General features: G+C 41.1%; 1 protein-coding gene across 1 annotated transcript in view; it reads left to right on the top strand.

The window, feature by feature from the left end:
* plekhg2 (pleckstrin homology domain containing, family G (with RhoGef domain) member 2) overlaps positions 1 to 18,446 on the top strand; it is an 81,164-nt gene that overhangs the window by 46,783 nt on the left and 15,935 nt on the right. Inside the window, exons 7-11 of the mRNA XM_042486878.1 lie at positions 8,188 to 8,338; positions 12,364 to 12,495; positions 16,131 to 16,313; positions 16,561 to 16,653; positions 17,550 to 17,636. Of these exons, the coding sequence (XP_042342812.1) occupies positions 8,188 to 8,338; positions 12,364 to 12,495; positions 16,131 to 16,313; positions 16,561 to 16,653; positions 17,550 to 17,636 (646 nt within the window). The remainder of the gene's footprint in view (positions 1 to 8,187; positions 8,339 to 12,363; positions 12,496 to 16,130; positions 16,314 to 16,560; positions 16,654 to 17,549; positions 17,637 to 18,446) is intronic.

An 18,446-nucleotide genomic window follows, 5' to 3' on the forward strand; every position in this document is an offset into this window, starting at 1 on the left:
TCCAGGAATGCAGCGTCGCTGCCATCTGAAGTTGCCAGCAGCAGAATTAAAGAGCTTTAAGGAGATCTGTTTCTCTCACAAATATCATAACACTTTGTATCAGCGTAATGGATCATGAAATGGGCTGCTATTAAAACGACATTAACAGACGTGGATGTAATCTCAGTAGGTAGATCCAGAGGGAGGATCCAGACAGATGCAAAGCTAATTTATGCTGCTAAACTCCACTTGGATGCGAGTGCTTGTTTGTAACGCTGTAAATTGATGATCTGGAGGGCGGGGGGGGGGGGGGGGGGGCTCAACGCCAAGTTTTAACAGAACGGGGAAACCGTCCAGTGATGGTCAAACTCAACACACATCAGCGTGAAGTGGAGCAGAGAGTGCAGGTTGTTGAGTTTAGATCAGAGCAAATATGGAAAAGTTTAAGATAAGATGGAAGTTATTGTCCCGAAGGACAAGTTTAATGTATCCTGCAGTGTTCGTTTTGGCAGCAATTTTAGATTTACTTTTAGTCTTACTCCTAGTTTTAGTCCTATTTAAGTCATTTTTATCTTAAGTATTTTTGGTGGGTCCAGTAGTCCTGTTTTATTTTGTTGCTGGTCTCGTAATTCTGTTTTTTCTGTTATTTATTTATTTATTATGGTCCGGTAGTCCCTGTTTTCCCCCCTTTTGTTAGTTTTTTAGTTTTATTCTGTTTTATTTAATTTTTATGGATCCTGGGTTCCTAATGCTTTTTTGGCTCTGGAAGTTTTTGTGGGTCCAGTAGGGCTATTGTTTTCTCTCTCTCTTTTCTATAAGATGGAGATATTTTGTAGTTCGCATGTTCCTGTGATTCGTCTCAGCGTGTCAGTACAGCACTTGGCTGTGTGGAGAAGCTTCAGTTTAGCCCAAATTCTCTTCCTCCAAACAGATGTCTCCCTGCTGCTCTTTGACAAACAGCTCCAGAGAGCTGATGAGCAGCAGAGATCCTGATGAAACATTAAACTGGATGTGATTTGCTGTTCACAACAGAAAAATGTCCTTCGCAGCCTCCTTGGTGGTTTTAACATAAGCCTTTTGTAGTTGTGTTTACGGAGGGCCGATCCAAACTGAGGCGACGTGTGAGCCTGGTGCAAGACCTCTGAGTCATCGCCCACATCTACAGTTTGCTCAAAGAGCGCCGATGTTGTGTTCACTGACTGCTGTTGGGCGTTTCCAGCTGCACAGACTGCTGTAAGTCAATTTACAGATATTACAGTTGGGTTGATTTCCAGTTTTGCCGGTCCGGTCCGGTCCGAGCATAAACTGGTTTGATTTTTATTCCCAACGCAATACACTTTTTAAACAAGGCAGGATAGTCATTGCTTTTTAATGTAGCTCTGATTTTATTGATCTATACAGCTTTTCGTGTGACTTTTTGTGATTTTATGAGTCTCATGAGTGAGAGTGCTTTTTCATGTCATTGGAGCTCCCTGCCGAAGGCAATTTCCTGCCACTATGTGATAGACAAAGTTTTTTTTTATCTTGAATCTTTAATTTTATGCAAACTGGCTGAACCAGCGTTTGTCAGCAAGTCAAATTGTATTAGTAATTAGCAATATGACAGCATGAATTATATCATATTATTGCTGTTATGGATTTGAAGCTGAGAAAACAGCTGTCCTGATTGGCTGCAGGTGTGTGAGCTGAACTTTCATTGGGCGCTGTGTTTCTATTTATATCTGTCGCTCGCTTTGAAAGCACCACATTGGACGAGGACTGGCTAATACCCGAAGCTGAAATTAGGAATTATTTGAAAGTTAAATGAAAATGTCCTTTTTTCACTATGAGAAAACTAAACACAGTGTCAGCTGGCTGGAGGGAGATCCGAGGGAAGCTGAAAGTTTCTGCTGAGGTAAATGACCATCACTAAAAACAAGCTAGGCTAACATTACTAGCTGTCTTGTATGTAATTTCCAAATAATATCACAATAAAAGGTGTGTTTTCTGATTTAAAAAGCAACATTAGTGAGCATCTTAAACTTGTATTGCATGGAGTAAATGTGCAGGCGTTACTTTTCTCCTTAAAAGTAACATTACAGACACAGGTAGATAACAAATAGGTTACTCACCCATCTTCTTTTCTTTATGTGCTTGATTATGGCAAAAATCAAAACCACAATTATTTTGGACAATATTGAAATCACGAATATTTTCCTTTTCTCCTTTTGTTTTTTTATTATTTGGCCACTTTATGTTTAAACTTTAGATGATTAAAAAGATTTGACATGTTGTCATGTGGTGCAGACACCACCATGCAGCAGATCTTGCATTTTATTATTTTTTGCTCCGTGTCGGATGCCTCGTATCTAATCTGTTCTGCCTAATTTGCTCACCAAACGCTGTCACACTTCTTCCGTCATCTTTCCTCGCGCTGATACAACTCGCCTCGCTGGTTGTGTCGGCTGCAGGTGTTGAGCTCAGTCTGAGGGAAGGAGGCGTCAATATGCACGTGGCGTTCAGGACTCGAGACAAAATAAGGGCAAAACAGAATGTGGAAAAATAATTGTTTTTCTCGATTACATTGTTTTTATAATTGTTGGGAGCTGAAATTGAAATGTGATTAATTGCACAGCCCTAGTGGGATACCTGGTTAAATTTGGTAAACCGATCCTTGGCTTCATATCAGACATGTTTGACAGATTCACTCAAAAAACCCAAAACTATTATTTACCAAAAGGTACAATATGAATGTTATTGTCATGTAGCTTCAGTGAAGAGTTTAAAAAGAAAGATGATGCTCACATACAATGAAAAGACCTTTTTTTCATACCTGGAAGGTTCATTTCGCAAATGCAAACAAAACTTAAAGGTGGATTTAGGGGAAAGCGGAGAGTTGAGGAGGTTAATAGTATTTTGAGTGGCTGTGCAGGCTGCAGGCGGGTGTTGTGTTACCTCTGATTGGTGGAGATGAAGTCGTGCTCCCGGGAGCAGCTGCAATTATCTAGATTCTGAGGGAATATGGAGGCTTCGATTTGTAATAGAGACCAGCGCTGATTTCTCTCTGTGTGTTCGGAGAAGGAAACAACAGGAGGTGGATAGATAATAAATGTTTAACCTCTGTGTGTCTCTCACATGCTGCTGAGGTGAGTTTCGAGTGCAGGAAGTCTCATTTTCTGCTGGTGATTTGATGGGAATGTGTCCAAGCACAGATTCTAGGAATGTCTCTGGTGAGCGTTTTTCATATCTGCCATGTGTTTTAAATTCTTCATGCAGAGGTCGGTGTTTATCTAAAGCTGAAGTCGGTTTCCTTCAGTCTGGTTTTGTCTGATTCACAGATTACAGCTCCTCTTCTCTGTCTCAGACCACTGTGAAGGACTTGCTCCTGGTTCTTACTTTTGTGTGAATGCAAATGTTTCGTTTTGCACGTGTTACGACGACCACACGGTTGAAACTTCTGTACCTCAGTGCAACACAAAAGCACTGAAGTCATGCGAACGTCCTCGAGAAGCTGCAGAACAAGAACAAACATACTGATGAACAGAGCATCAGTAAAAGAAAACTCATACCTGTGTGCTCTCGCTCGAGGGAGCCTGTATCTCCTTCCAGAGGGAAGAGGGATGAATTCCACCAACAGCGGGTGGTCCGAGCCGGACGAGATTCAAGTCTAAAATTTAATTTGAAAAGCTCCAAAATTCTCCACAGAGCGGTGAAGGGGTGACGTATTTTTGTCGGCCAAACAGGAAGCTAGCATCGCACTGGTTCACTTGTCAAAAACCTTCTGGGATTTTTGTTTATCGCCAAAAATAATCTCTGTGCGAACACAAGTTTATGATGCTTACACGTTTTGTTCAGCGTGATAATCTTCACAGATGAACACCACTTTTGTGTGTTTTGAAGCTTAAATGAAATCTCCAGGAGCAAAAAGCTGTTTTTAGGCTTTAAACCAACGACATCGCGGTCGCACGACTTAAACGTCAAAACTACAAACACTGTAAAAATGTGAAAACACAATCAAAAAATATTATAAACAGATGAATCTACAAGTTCGAGTGCATCTCTGTAAAGCTGTAAAGGCGGCGAGTGGGTTTAATGAGTTGGGTGGGATGACGTCTAATGACAAACTCGCCACTTCGCCTTTTTTAAGACGAGTAAAATCTTAAAGTTCAAAAACTGCGTCTATATGGACCTATTTTGTGTTGCAGAACAAAACATCTAAATATCTTTAGCCTGTGTTAACCATAGACGTTATTTAAGACATTTTACCAAAAATTAAAAAAAAAAAAAAACAGGGACTTTAAGACGAGGAAAGTAGACGTACAAAAACACTAAATAATACTAAATAATTTTAGGATTCATTACTTCACCACTCTTTTTATTGTCTCAAACACCACCAATAACTAACTGAGACAGCTGGGCTTTGTACCCAGGTTCTTTTAAAACTCTCTCTATATATAGTATACATATTAAACAAAAATAACTCAATTTCAGCCTGAATTCTTTCTGAATCTGCAACATGTTGCTCCTCCATTGTTTTGCAGACTAACGACACATCCCGGTGCCGACTATTTACTGGAGTTTTCCACCAGTCGGCGCTCCGATCTCATACTGTTGCTCATACGGCGTTAGAAAGTATTTGCACGCATGGCCGTTGTTGGCTGTTCGGTTCTCCTCTCCTCTCATTTTAAATGTCCGTTAGTTTGTCGCTGACATTTTAGTCTCATCCCGTCTCGTCTGCGAAAATGAAACACAGATTCAGTCATAGTTTTCATTATCAAGATCAGGGGTGGGCGGTATGTCCTTTGAAGTAACCGCAATATTCTTGGGCCATATCATCATATCATATCATGGCTCACGGTTTATGTCACAATATTTCAAATCTCCTCAAAAGCTTCTTAAATCCTGGACTGGACAACAAATTCAAATGTCACGATATGACGAAATACGTAGATAATGATACTGTGACAATATTTAGGGATGACTGTTTGTACTTTGACAAAATATTAACACAATGACATTTTTGATTATCACCAGTAATGTGGATTTAATGACTTACGTGGGTGAACGCCGCATTAGAACAAGTAGAAGAGTCTGATAAGTTTAGAAAAGTGCATCACTTTACTGCAGCCTTCAAAATCAGGAAAAGACAACACTTCGTATCATGATATGACGATATCCGAAATCTCAGACGGTATGTGGTCTCGTGTCACGGTGTGTATAATGTTTATTGTCCAGCCTCAGGTGGACTATATATCTTATATAGTTGATGTATCCACGTGCATAGAGTCACAGTCACGTCGTTTTTATAAACCACCTCACGGTTAAAGATGCCGCAGCGTCTGTTTAACTCTGCAAACATCCAACTGTCCACCTGAAGCTTCAAGTCCACAAAAACATCGACACTTCCTGCCTGAGACGAGCCTGGTCCTTCAAAATAAAAGCACAATATTCCCTACTTGATTTATTTAAGTATAGCAATAAAAATTTCACATAAAAGTACATTATTTAACTTTAACTACTTAATTTATTACCATGTTTCTTAAATGTCATTATAATAGTAGTCACATTATTATATGACAGTAGCTGCTTTAACTTTATTGTACTTTATTTAACTTTATTATAACTGCAGATCATTCAGTTTTTTAAAATTTTATTTTAGTAGTTAACATTTGTTTGAAGGACATTTAAAAATATTGCAAATATATATATATATATATATATATATATATATATATAGATATAGAGAGAGAGAGAGATAGAGAGAGAGAGAGAGTGATTACAGTAAAGGTTGAATAATTTTGGTCAATGAAATGAACGCTGGTATTAATTTTAGGTCAGAACATTTTAAATCTGCAGATATTGTTTCAGTTTGAAATCTTGAGACTTCCTGCTGAAGACATCAGTCTGTAGAAGATATTACCGAATTCCTGGACTCCCTGCTGTGATTAACGTCTATCTGGAGGAAAAGAGCCTCCTCTCTCCTCTCTGCCCCCGTCGTTACCTCGACCTCCTTCCTTCCCCCTCCTCTTTCCTCAGACTTCCCTTTTCTCCTCCTCTCTCCTTCCCTTCACGCCGCTGGTGTCCAAGATTCTTTGGCTTCATGCTGTGATGAACGTCTGTCAGCGCACTCGACAGCTGAGCGTCTCCTCCGTCACCTCCCATCCAACCTCTTCCTCTCCAGTCTCCACAAATCACCCAAGGACTTGTCGCCTTCCTCCTCAGCTCTTTGCCTCCTCGCTCCTCCTCTCTCCTCCTCTCTTCTCTCTCTCTCCCCCTCCTCTCTTCTCCTCTCTCCTCCTCTCCTCCTCTCTCCTCAGCTCTTTGCCTCCTCCTTTCTCCTCACTCATCCTCTCTTCTCCTCTCTCCTCCTCTCCTCCCCTCCTCCTCATCTCCTCCTCTCTTCTCCTCTCTCCTCCCGTCTTCTCTCTTCTGCTCTCTCCTCCCCCTCTCCACCTCTCTTCTCCTCTCTCCTCTCTCTCTCTTCTCCTCTCTCCTCCTTCTCCTCTCCTCCTCTTCTCCTCCTCTCTCCTCTTCTCCTCCTCTCTCCTCTCTCTTCTCCTCTCTCCTCCTCCTCCTCCTCCTCCTCCTCCTCCTCTCCTCCTCTATCCTCTTCCTCTCCTCTCCTCCTCCTCTCCTCCTCCTCTCTCCTCCTCTCTCCTCCTCTGTCCTCTTCCTCTCCTCCTCCTCTCCTCCTCCTCTCTCCTCTTCCTCTCTTCTCGTCTCTCCTGCTTCTCTTCTCCTCTCTCCTCCTCCTCTCTCCTCTTCCTCTCCTCTCCTCCTTCTTCTCTCTTCTCCTCTCTCCTCCTCCTCTCCTCCTCCCCCACGTCATCTCAACCATCAACAGTGTTTTAGTCCATGTGTATTTATTCATTTGAATCGTCCCTTTTAACATAAACTAAACCTAAAAACCAAAACCAAAACTAAACCTGGTCTCTAGTCAAGACTAACTAACTAACCAGTACTTGACCGAGACCAGAGGGTGCTGAGACCGAGACAAGACCAAGACTTTCAGAGACCGACACTGAGGTCAAGACCAAGACTTGATGGGACCGAGACAGAGTCAAGAACAAGACCTTAAGCAACTGAGATCGAGTCAAGACCAAGACTTTCAGGGGCCCAGATGGAGACAACACCAACCCTTTAAGGGAACGAGACTGAATCAAGACCAAAACTTTAAGGGACCAAGACGGAGACAAGACCAAGACTTAAAGGGACCATGACTAAGACACGACTGAGAACAGAGGTTGCCGAGACAAGACCAAGACTTTAAGGGGCCGAGACTGAGTCAGGACCAAGACCTCAAGGGGCCGAGATGGAGCCAAGACTATATATACTGTATACATACATGTCTTAGTTTATATATGTATGTCTTGGTTTTTGGTTTTGAGACAGAGACAAGGCCGAGACAAGACCGAGTCAAAATGCGTTCGATTCCAAGAGGAACCCAAGACCCTCTAAAAGTGGTCTTAAGACCAAGACCGATCTCGAGGACTACAACACTAACGATCCACTTTCATAATCTCCATCGGTCCTCTTCTTCGTCTCTTTCTGCTACTTGTCGGTAGTTCAACTTTTGACGAATGTCTTCTGGACCTGTCCTCATCTTCTCTGATACTCTCTCTCTTTGTCCTCTTTATTCAAATTGTGAGAAATTAACTTCTTCTGTGCGTCGTCATCTCACAGACCTCCCGTCGTCATCTTGGCTCTTTCTCTTCAGCTTCTCTTCTTCCCTAAACTTGAATGTTTGTCCGAGCTCCAAACAGCTGTGGAGTCCCGCTCCTCCTTCGTAATCTCCTCCATCTGTCTTTTTCTTCCCTCTCCTCCTCCGTCATTTCTTCACCTCCTTTAGAGTTTCTCACCTCCTGCTGCTCCATCGTCCTCTGGACCTCCTCTGCCCTCATTTCTCTTTTTGGTTCGCCGTCTCTCCTCCTTGTTAAATTTCACTCCCTTCATGATAAATGTTCATCAGAGGAGTCGCTAACCTGGACATCTGTCAGCCTCATTAAGCGTTGGCTGATTCTGTTTCTGATTATAAGTTTTTATTTTCGTCTTATTGTTTGAGCAAGAAAAGAATCCAAAACTAAAAGCTTCGTTTTCAGCAGATTTAGACTCCCACGATCATTTGTCATCAATTTGGAAGTATTTTTTACTTCTTTTTTTTTTGGAATTGGATGTCCAATAGTTTTCTAACTTCTGTGTCTGTCTTTTTGTCCGTCTCTGTCTCCACAGCTCGGTGGCGGTGCTGAGGGACTGCATGAAAAACAAAAGTCTGGTTCATTTTTTCCAGGAGAGACAGACGACTCTGAACCATTCTTTACCTCTGGAGACGTACCTGCTCAAACCCGTGCAGAGGATCCTCAAATACCACCTGCTACTACAGGTGATACTACACATACTACACCCAGTACCTCTAACATGACCCACTGCTACAGGTGATACTACAGATACTACACCCAGTACCTCTAACATGACCCACTGCTACAGGTGATACTACAAACATTACACTCAGTACCTCAAATACCACCTTCTACTACAGGTGATACTACAAACAATACACTTAATACCTCAAATACCACCTTCTACTACAGGTAATACTCCAGATACTACACTTACTCTTTCAAATACTACCAGATACTACTCTGTGTACTTCAAACATCCCCTTGTACTACAGATAATACTATTATGCCAACAAATCCTACATGTCACATATATACACGCTATTTAAAATACCATCTCGAACACGACCAAAAAGTAAATCTTGTTCCTCAAGTTCTGCCAAATACCACATCTAGTGTCCAAGTACTATCTACTTGTACAGCTAACACCACAAATACTACATGAAGCTTTGTTCTGTTACCACAGATAGCGTACTTCATGTACTACTTTAAATACAGGTAATTTAACACAGGTAAATTCATGGACTTACAAAAATTTGTAGTATCACTTATACTACCATATCTCAAATACCACCTGTTACTAAAGGTAAAACTTCAAATATTTCATGTACTTCACAAAGCACCTATTTTTTTTTACAGGTTTACCCCTCAAATGCACTGTAATATGACAAAATACTACATGTATTACTTAAAATACCTTTGAGATGTAGTAGTTGAAGTAACACCTGCAAGTCACTTCTTATATACTACATCATTTACCATCTGCAACAACTGCATGTACCTCTCATACCACGAAACAATGCATGTAGTATCTCAAATACCACCTTATACTCCAAACTGCTACAGCTATAACCTTCAGTACTACATAAATTGCCTAAAGTACCATCTGATACAATATGAAAGACCTAAAATACATCATGCAGTCCAAAAAAAGGACTAAAAGACTCAAATGGAAAGATGTACGCGACGTGTTTAGCACTGGACTGATCATAATGATTGAACATTTGATTAGTGGAGTCGTGTGGCGTTAAATATCTTTAGGACTCACTGAGGCTGAGAGATTTCTCAGAGGAAGCTGATGGAGCTTCGTAAAGCTTCGGTTTCTAGGCAACGACTCTGTTTCCTGTCAGTAAACATTGTTTTTGGCTCAAATTACACAGCAGTAAAGTTTGTCCTCCTCTCTGTGAGAAAACATCGAGTGGAGACGGAGGACGCCTGAGGACACAGAGTGTGTCAGCGCTTTGATTTTAAAGATGAACGACTGCGGCGTGCGTTCCACATGTGGGCTTTTGTCGTACGTCATTGTCGGCTCACATCTGCACAGTTTTACTGTCATCAGAGCTCACGACCAATAAAACAAGGAGAAGACTGTGACATCATCATATCGGATGAGGGCCACTGCAGAGGACACGGCTTTTATGTGAATAATGACGAAGAAGTCAAACACATATATTCATGTTTTTTTCTGGAAAATCAGAACTTTGCAATGTATTTGGTAGAAAGCTTCGTACAAAGAAATGAATAATGTGTGCAAAAACCTCAAAATAAAAGCTAGATTTTAGAAGAATTGAAAATGCAGTTTTCCCAAATGGGATTCCTGAATGTCCAGAGGTGGAGGATGAATGTAGGATTTGGCAGTAGCTTGGAGGGAGATTGGAGCGTTTTCCTTCGCTTCCCTGTAGACCAGCAGAGTCTTTTTTTGGATGAAGCTGCAGCAGAAAGACGGTGTAGCTGACGTGGAAGAGGAGTGTTGTGGGAAGAGTTGCGGAGATTGAACACCAGGTGGGGAGCAGCTTTCTGGAGCTGCAGAGGTATGAAGGCCTCCTCCCCGGAAAAGTCAAAGTATCCTGATGTTGTACTGAAGGCTCCTTGAACTACTGCTGACATGTTCGGTGAAGGGACAGTTCATCATCTACTTTCCAGATCAACCCGCAGGCTTATACCAGCTGTGCAGTGCCAGAAACAGGTTGTGATGACAAAAATGCAAAAATGTATTAGAGTTGTCATAAGTTGGGAGAATTCGGGAGAATTGTGACTCCAAGAGGAAACCGGGAGAGGGCAATGAATAACAGGAGTCTCCCATCGGCAGGTATGTCTCTGAGTGGATGTCATGGCTCAATCTGGACAACACAGTCTTACTCTGAACTCGTCACATGGTGGCGGTCGGTCAGTAAGTGACCTTCCACATTGGCGTGTTGTTAAGTGCTTCTCCGTTGTAGAAAAGTCGTAGCAGACGGAACCATGGAGAAAAATAAAAAAATATAGCATAAAAATAGTAAAGCGTCTCACCCATTGGTGCGTGTCTCCACTTCAAGGACAATTTTGAAGAGCTCTTACGAGGGCAAAACAAGTCCCAGCCGCGGGGTAGATACTTCATTTCAGCCCCAATTCACATAGACAGTCGGAAAAATAACTCGGCAACTTGGAGATAAATTTATAACACAAGTTGCCGACTAGACATTATGAATGCATTAAAATGGAAAAGCTATATTTATATTGCTATATTTTTCTATTTTTTCGACTCCATGGACTCTTCTGCTGAAGCACGACTCTTCTGTGATAGAGAAGCACTTATCAACATCCGGAAAAGTTGCGTGAGGTTTGGACTGAACGCAGCAGACTGCAAGAGGATCTCCACCAATGGCATACGCCGAGCGGCCAGTCAGACCAGAGGGGAGAAATGAAACTAAAAGCGCCAGACGAAGAGAGGGAGGAGAGCCGGCATCAGGGAGAGGCTGACCCAACTGACCGAGAGCTGCTCCTCTACCAAGCCTTCTTCTGGCTAATGTCCACTCGCAGCAGAATAAAGTGGATGAGATGTGATTGAGGCTCACTCAGCAACAGGAGATCAGAGACTGCTCTGCACACATCTTCACAGAGACATGGTTAACCCCTAACATCCCGGATCAAGTTGCTGCACTGGATGGGCGGACCATGTTCAGAGCCGACTGGACACAAGACTACGATGCAATTTCAAAAAATGCACTGCAGGAATTGTATGATGCCATCAACGACAACATGCCCAAGAAACTGGATGGAATTTTTAATAGTAGCTGCTGATTTTAATCAACTCATCCTTCAACTCCAACGATGTCGCAGGATCAATGACAAATTGCGACATAAATCTACCTCTTGTATTTTAAGGATTTTAGGATGTTTCCAGTATTTTAGGACATTTTTAGAGTTTTATAGAAAGCTGTGTGCCTGTATTTATGACTATACTGTAATACTATGATACCGCGTAAGCCTAGTACTCCAGGATGATAAAAAATGAGTTGCTTGTCTGTCTGATGCTCAATATTTTAAAAAAAGGAGAGAAAGAGAGATTGGGACATCCCCACTGTTGGCAGGGCCCGATCTTCAGGGGCCCCCTGACTCTTTGCTGGACCTGGTGATAATAGTTTATATAATTATTTCTCTAATAAATTCCAGCTCTCTCAGGAATCATCAGTCATGACCTTTACAAACGTCTCGACTCAAACATCTGAAGGTATTCAGCCGACTGTCTCATCCATAAAACATAAAACACACGTGCACTTACACAAGGACACACACACACACGCACACACACACGCACGCAGCTTTTCCCAATAAACTTGTTGAGTTTCTTCGCTGGTTCCCGTCCAAGCCCACCTCTGAGAGGAGAGAGAGAGAGGGTGATGAAACACACACACGCATGTACGTTTACAGCCTGCTCTTTGTTCTCTGGTGTTTGGTCTGTCTTATTGTGTGGACTTGTTGCTCTGTCTACGGTGGCCAGTATAAACACCGGTCAAACATGTGTTTGGAGCTACGCTGGGATTTTCCCATAATCCTCAGCTGGTCCTGCTTCAGTCAGTGCTGTGATGAACTGCTGTGTCAGCCTGGTCACATTGTTTTATTCTGTTAAATCTTTTAATTCACCACTTGAAATAAATTGTTTCAAGAACATCTTAGTTTGAGAAAAAACCATTACATAAATGTTTGTGGCAGTTTAACAAACTGGTCTCATGTCTGAATGCGTTCTCAGGAACTTTCGAAGCACTTTGACAAGAGCGACCCTGGGTATGAGGTCATTGAGGACGCCATCATCACCATGACAGCGGTCGCCTGGTACATCAACGACATGAAGAGGAAACAGGAGCACGCAGTGCGACTGCAGGTACGAGATTATTCTCTGTTTTAATATCTTAAAATAGCGTTTAAGATAAAAAATATTTTAGCATTTATATTTGTCAGCATTAACATTACAATAAAGTACTTATTCTGATGTAGTAATAATAATAATAATATATTTAATGAGTTTGTATATATAATGAGCCAGAGATTATATCATTAATAAATCACCAGATTCCCACTGTGGTCAGATCAGATATGATCTTTCTTTATATGAACTTTTTTCTTTATATGAACTTTTTTTTTTTTTTTTTACAAATAAGAAATCTGTCTGAAATTATGATTCTAAACAATGGGCCTCATGCATTAACATTCTCTTAAATTTCTCTTATTTTTTGGAAAGAGTAAATATAAGAGACGTCAACTATAGCAAAATTAAGGAAACATTCGTGAATTCCAAAAATCAATGGGTGCTAACAAAATAAGAACAAATCCTGAATACAAGCAAATATAACAACAAATTTCTTAGTATATTGTTTATTGCATGAGGCCCAATTATGGGAAAATACCATCTTTCAAATATGATACATCTAGTTGCAAGTATTTTTTTTAAAAAAAAAAGCCCCAAAAGATGTTTAGCACTCTCCCAGATAAGAACTGTAGAGGACCTCAGGAGGTTCCCTGAGGAACGCCTTTCAAAGTTTTCACAAACCACAACATCACTGAGCTTTTTATGAAGGTTTCAAGGATGTTTGCTCTAAAGATAAAGTATTATTACTCTTTTACATGCCACCCCTGCATTTGTTCATTGTTATTTAGAGGATTTTTTAAAACTTTGCATTTCTTGATGTTTCCAAAACGCAGCCATTAACATGTGGTTTGGTTGAAAAACAATCACCACTTTGTTGTGGTTAAGAAAAGATCCATTTTTGGCTTTACCCTTTGAAAACTGAGAAAGTTGGCTTGATTTCTTCTTAGAAAAAAAAAATAAAATAAAATAAAATAAAAAAAAATAAATATATATATATATATACATATCTAAAGAAGGCAATGGGCAATGGGAATTGACCCAAATATTAACAATATATTAGTAGAAAGTTACCAAAAAAAGGTGAAACTTTGCACAAAATAGTTAATTATTAAGGACAGGATATTACCTGGAAAAAATGCCAAAATAAAAGAAAAATGATAAATAAAAAAAATTACATAAAAAATCTTTTCTTTTTTTTCTGAAACCTAATTTTAAATATGAAAGTACACCATATTAATGTAATTTCCGGACATCAGCACCAAACTGTGCATGGATACGTACTGACTGATGTGTTTTTAACAACACAACAATGCAGGAAAAGGAGAGATCAGACGGAGACATTTTACTGTTTTGGTTTTTTATGTCTCATGCTTCTTCCAGTCCTGCGGAAAGTCTTGATCTGAAAGAATTAAAACTGTCACAAAGGGTTAAGAAAACTTTCCAGCATCTTTTAGGTTATTAAACCTTTTAACAGTAATCCCTTAACTACACGGGTCAGGCTGTTTGTCCTGATAATCAGCGTCCGGACAGCTTTTCCTCTGCAGGCGTGTAAAGAGACAGACGGGCAGCTCGAGGTCGGCCGGTTGACCTTTAGGTGTCAAACTCTACAACTGCTGCATTCCACAACTTCCCCGACACGTGTTCACATCATGACACGCACAGGAACACGCTATTAACTTGTTCCATCACACGTGTTGGCGTGTCGGCTTCCTCTCATCTCCAGCTGAGTCTTGACACTCCTCCCACTCCCTCTCCAAACTCTGACGGCTTTGCCTTTTAATTTTCTAGTTTTTAGTTTGTCCCTCTCTCTGTTCTACCTGCAGGTTTGTTTCCTTTGAGCCAATTCAGTTTATTTAAATTCAAAGATTCCTAAACTAGAAAAGTCCAGTGGTGGCATCTTTTTACAAAATCTTCATATTATGATTTGACCCACTAAATCCCGTTAATACAGATTATGTCTGTCAAAGGATTAAAAACATAATAATCTAATTACTCACATGCTCTGATTAATTCATCTAAATCAGTCGCATGCATCAGTTTTTGCTCTGAAAGTATTTTTAAAAAAAGTGATTCAGTTGCATTTTGGGAGATGAGTCAAACTGTGAATAATCAAAGTTTTTGGTTTGGTTAATGCCTCCACTGCCCAAACTGTCCTCCACTGCCCAAAAACTGTCCTCCACTGCCCAAACTGCCCAAACTGTCCTCCACTGCCCAAACTGTCCTCCACCGCCAAACTGTCCTCTACCGCCAAAAAACTGTCCTCCACCACTCAAACTGTCCTCCTCCATCCAAACAAACCTTCACTACCCAAACTGTCCTTTACCGCCAAAACTGTCCTCCACCACTCAATCTGTCCTCCTCCATCCAAACTGTCCTCCACCGCCTAAACTGTCCTCCACCGCCCAAACTGTCCTCAACCTTCCAAACTGTAGTAGTAACGTTTTAACACATTATTTTTTCTGAGATTAATTTATCAAAATGAATGCGTTACTTTGACAGCTTTTCTACACATACACGATCATGCCAACATCACGGACGAGTGGTCCATCAATCTGAAGTCGTTTGGCTGTGCAGCCTCAAACTGTGATGGCTTCATTATCATTTCTGCATCTTCCTTCCACTCTTTCTACCAGCTCGTCCTGTGAGGTCAAAGGTCGTCTCCCCTGCCTGTGATTTAGCAGAGGAGCTGACTCACTAACAAACAGTTGTGACTCCTTTCCGGATAGCGAAGAGATTCTGAGGTCATGTGTTTGGGAACAGCTGAGTAGTTCTGACCTGAGTTTCATAACTTCAACCTCTGAAGGCGGACAGAGCAGGAAGCGTCCAGGTGTTGACCTTTGACCTCCCGGCAGCTGAGCCCAGAGGTGAAACGTTCACACCAGCACAGATGGACGAGATTTCACATGGTTTAAAGAGATTTTTTGGTTTTTTTAACGACATATCTTCCTGTTTGTGTCTCAGTGTTTTTCTTGGCGAGTAGATAACGGGCTGATTTTTTTACATGATTTGAATTTAAGGCAGCAAACTGCTTTAATTGGGAGTTTTCTGGTTTCTGCATGTGTGCAAAGCTGCATCATAACAACCAGCTCCCATTTATGAAAACTCAGCTGTGTTAAATAAAAAAATGAGCAATTCTGAAGGGAGACTGAACAGCCAGTTCTGAGTGACTCAGAGACTGTGTCTTGATTAAAATGACGAGCAGGGACATTTTCTACGATTTTAGGACATTGAGGGCTTAGCCTGGGGGTCCAGGTTTTTTTTAAATGAACAAGCTATGTTTTTAAGCATTTTATGCACTCCGGCACCTTATTCCTACCTTTAAAACTTTAAAATGAGGAAAAAATGAAATCAGCAACATGAAATGTCCAGCAAACTGGGACAAAATCTGTAAAAGGTATCAAAGAAATCTATATTATAATCTTTATTTATAATTTTATGTTTATTATTAGCCTACAGATAAAGTTATCTATTTTTATTTGAATTTAAAAAATATATTTTTTAGATAATTTTCTTGTAACTTATAAAAGTAATTTTCACACTAATTTTAGGGTCATTTATAGTTCTTTCCGTGTTTTTGAAAGAAATCAAAAGCAGAAATGTTCTTCTGGCTGTTTTGGAAAGACTTGTGACCTTTCACGTCCTCCTCTCAGGAAATCGAGTCGCTGCTGGTGAACTGGAGCGGGCCGGACCTGAGCGGGTTTGGAGAGCTGGTTCTGGAAGGTTCCTTCAAGGTGCAAAGAGTGAAGAAGGAGAGAGCGTTCTTCCTGTTTGATACGATGCTGCTGATCGCCAAGAAGAGACTGGAGCAGTTTGTCTACAGCACGCACATATTCGTACGTTTGTCAAGTTTTATTGTGGATGTCCTGCTTTTAAAAAAAAAAACCAAAAAAAACTCAGCATTTATTGTCCAATAATGGTCTAAGTGTTTTGTTAAAGATGCAACTGCAGTTTTAATGCAAAAATATTTGGTGTAACAGTCCTCAAAGACTTAAATGATTATTACATAGCATGCAGATCAGATAACCGTCCTTTTGACCAGTTTTATGTCTCCTTCCCCGTCTCTCTCCCTCTGTGCTGCAGTGCTGTAACCTGCTGCTGGTGGAGACTCTGAAGGATCCTCTGTGCTTCAAAGTGTCCGATCAGACTATTCCCAAACAGCAGCATGTCGTGCAGGTGAGTGCTGAGGAGAAGGCACCTCACAATACAAATCCTCAACGTCTGAGTCTCCGATACAGAGATGATCCAACGTGTCCTTGCTGCGAACACGTCCTCGCTGCGAACACGTCCTCGCTGCGAACACGTCCTTGCTGCCAGTGAACTCAACAAATGCACATTTCAAATCCAAACTCAAAACCCATCTGTTTAAACTGGCTTACTCCCTCTGATCACAATTGCATTGTCTAATTTTATATTATATTTCTATATTTTATTTTGTCTTTTTAATATTGTGTCTGCTTTTATGTTGATGATGTAAGGTGACCTTGAGTGTCAAGAAAGGCGCCTATAAATAAAATGCATTATTATTATTATTATTATGGTAGGATGAAGCAGCACAGTCCTGATGTTTACAACAGGGCGGACTGTGAGGATGGTTGGGATTAAGCAAAAGAGGCACATGGTGAGATGTAGAGAAAAAAACCCATACAATCTCACAAAACCAAACGTGAAGCAAACTCCGAACTCCAGAACGGAAATCGGTTTCTTCTGGAACCCAACCGTCTCCCCACCTGCCCGTCCTATGAGCGCACTCGTTATATTCGGTCCGGCCACGTTGTCAAGTGACACCGCCGGTGTCCATTGCATGTGGACGTGCCCGCTGCCATCCGACTGTCCACCAGTGTTTGATAACAACACCACCGGTTCTGTCTGACCGCGTTCTCCTCTGACACGTCTGTAAAAGGTGACTTTTGGCGTCATATTCCAAAAGCTGTGACAGAGCGGCGCTATATGACAAGTTCAGAATGAGAACGAGTTGTACTATGTTGTAAACACATATAAGTGTGTCATAAGTACAGTGAGAGATACTTTCCTGCTGGTCTCCATGTTTAAAACATCTTTTCTTGCCGCAGACAAAGAACCAGGAGGAGAAGAGGCTGTGGGTTCACTACCTCAAGAGACTGATCGTAGAAAATCATCCTGCGTCTCTGCCACAGAAGGTAAGGATGGAGAGGAAGGGAAGGAGGGAGGAAGGAAGATAAGGAGGAGGAATTATAGCTTCTGTGCAGCAATTTGCCGGGCAATATTAGCAGAAGCAGGAGATGAATTTGAAGACAACTTGAGGCTTGAACTCACAACCTCAGACACCAAAGACAAGTCAGTATCCCAGTGAGATGGTTTCACACTGTGTCTGAGCCGACCAGCAGGGGGCAGGATATCAGCTGTCTGTGCATGGAGAGGCAGATTTCAAACTGCTGCCAAAAATTCACTTATCAAGACCAGACTCTGGGGAATCTGCAGTTTTTATCTAGACAGCATAGAGATGTGGATCATTTAAAAGACTGATTTGCTCCACAAGTGAAAAACTGATGTTTACAGATGATGTTTCCCACAGACTGCAATAAGTTTGCACAAGGGCAGAATTCAAAATGCTGCAGAAAATTCACTTTTTCAGATAAAATTCTAAAATGTTCCACTCTTAATCTACCATGACAGCAACATTTTGTCATTTTTTCATGAACCTTGAAGATTTATTTTGCAAGAATTTTGCAAGTTATATGTTTACGGCAGCGTTTACAGCCAAACATTTTGATGCACTGTAGGGTCAGTTTTTGATAAATTAAAAGTCTGTGTAGATGGTTTGTGACGGACAGTCTGAAGATGCCCTGTAGCAAGTTTGGTGTCAACTGATCAAAAAATGTGGGACGAGATCGGTTAAATAAGTTTGACAGTTTTTGATAAAAACAGAGTGATGGACTTTACTAGGGCTGGGTGATATGGGCTAGAAGTTAGATTACAATATTTGTAAG

The sequence above is a fragment of the Plectropomus leopardus genome, chromosome 5 (assembly GCF_008729295.1).
Source record: "Plectropomus leopardus isolate mb chromosome 5, YSFRI_Pleo_2.0, whole genome shotgun sequence".
Classification (NCBI taxonomy): domain Eukaryota; kingdom Metazoa; phylum Chordata; class Actinopteri; order Perciformes; family Serranidae; genus Plectropomus; species Plectropomus leopardus.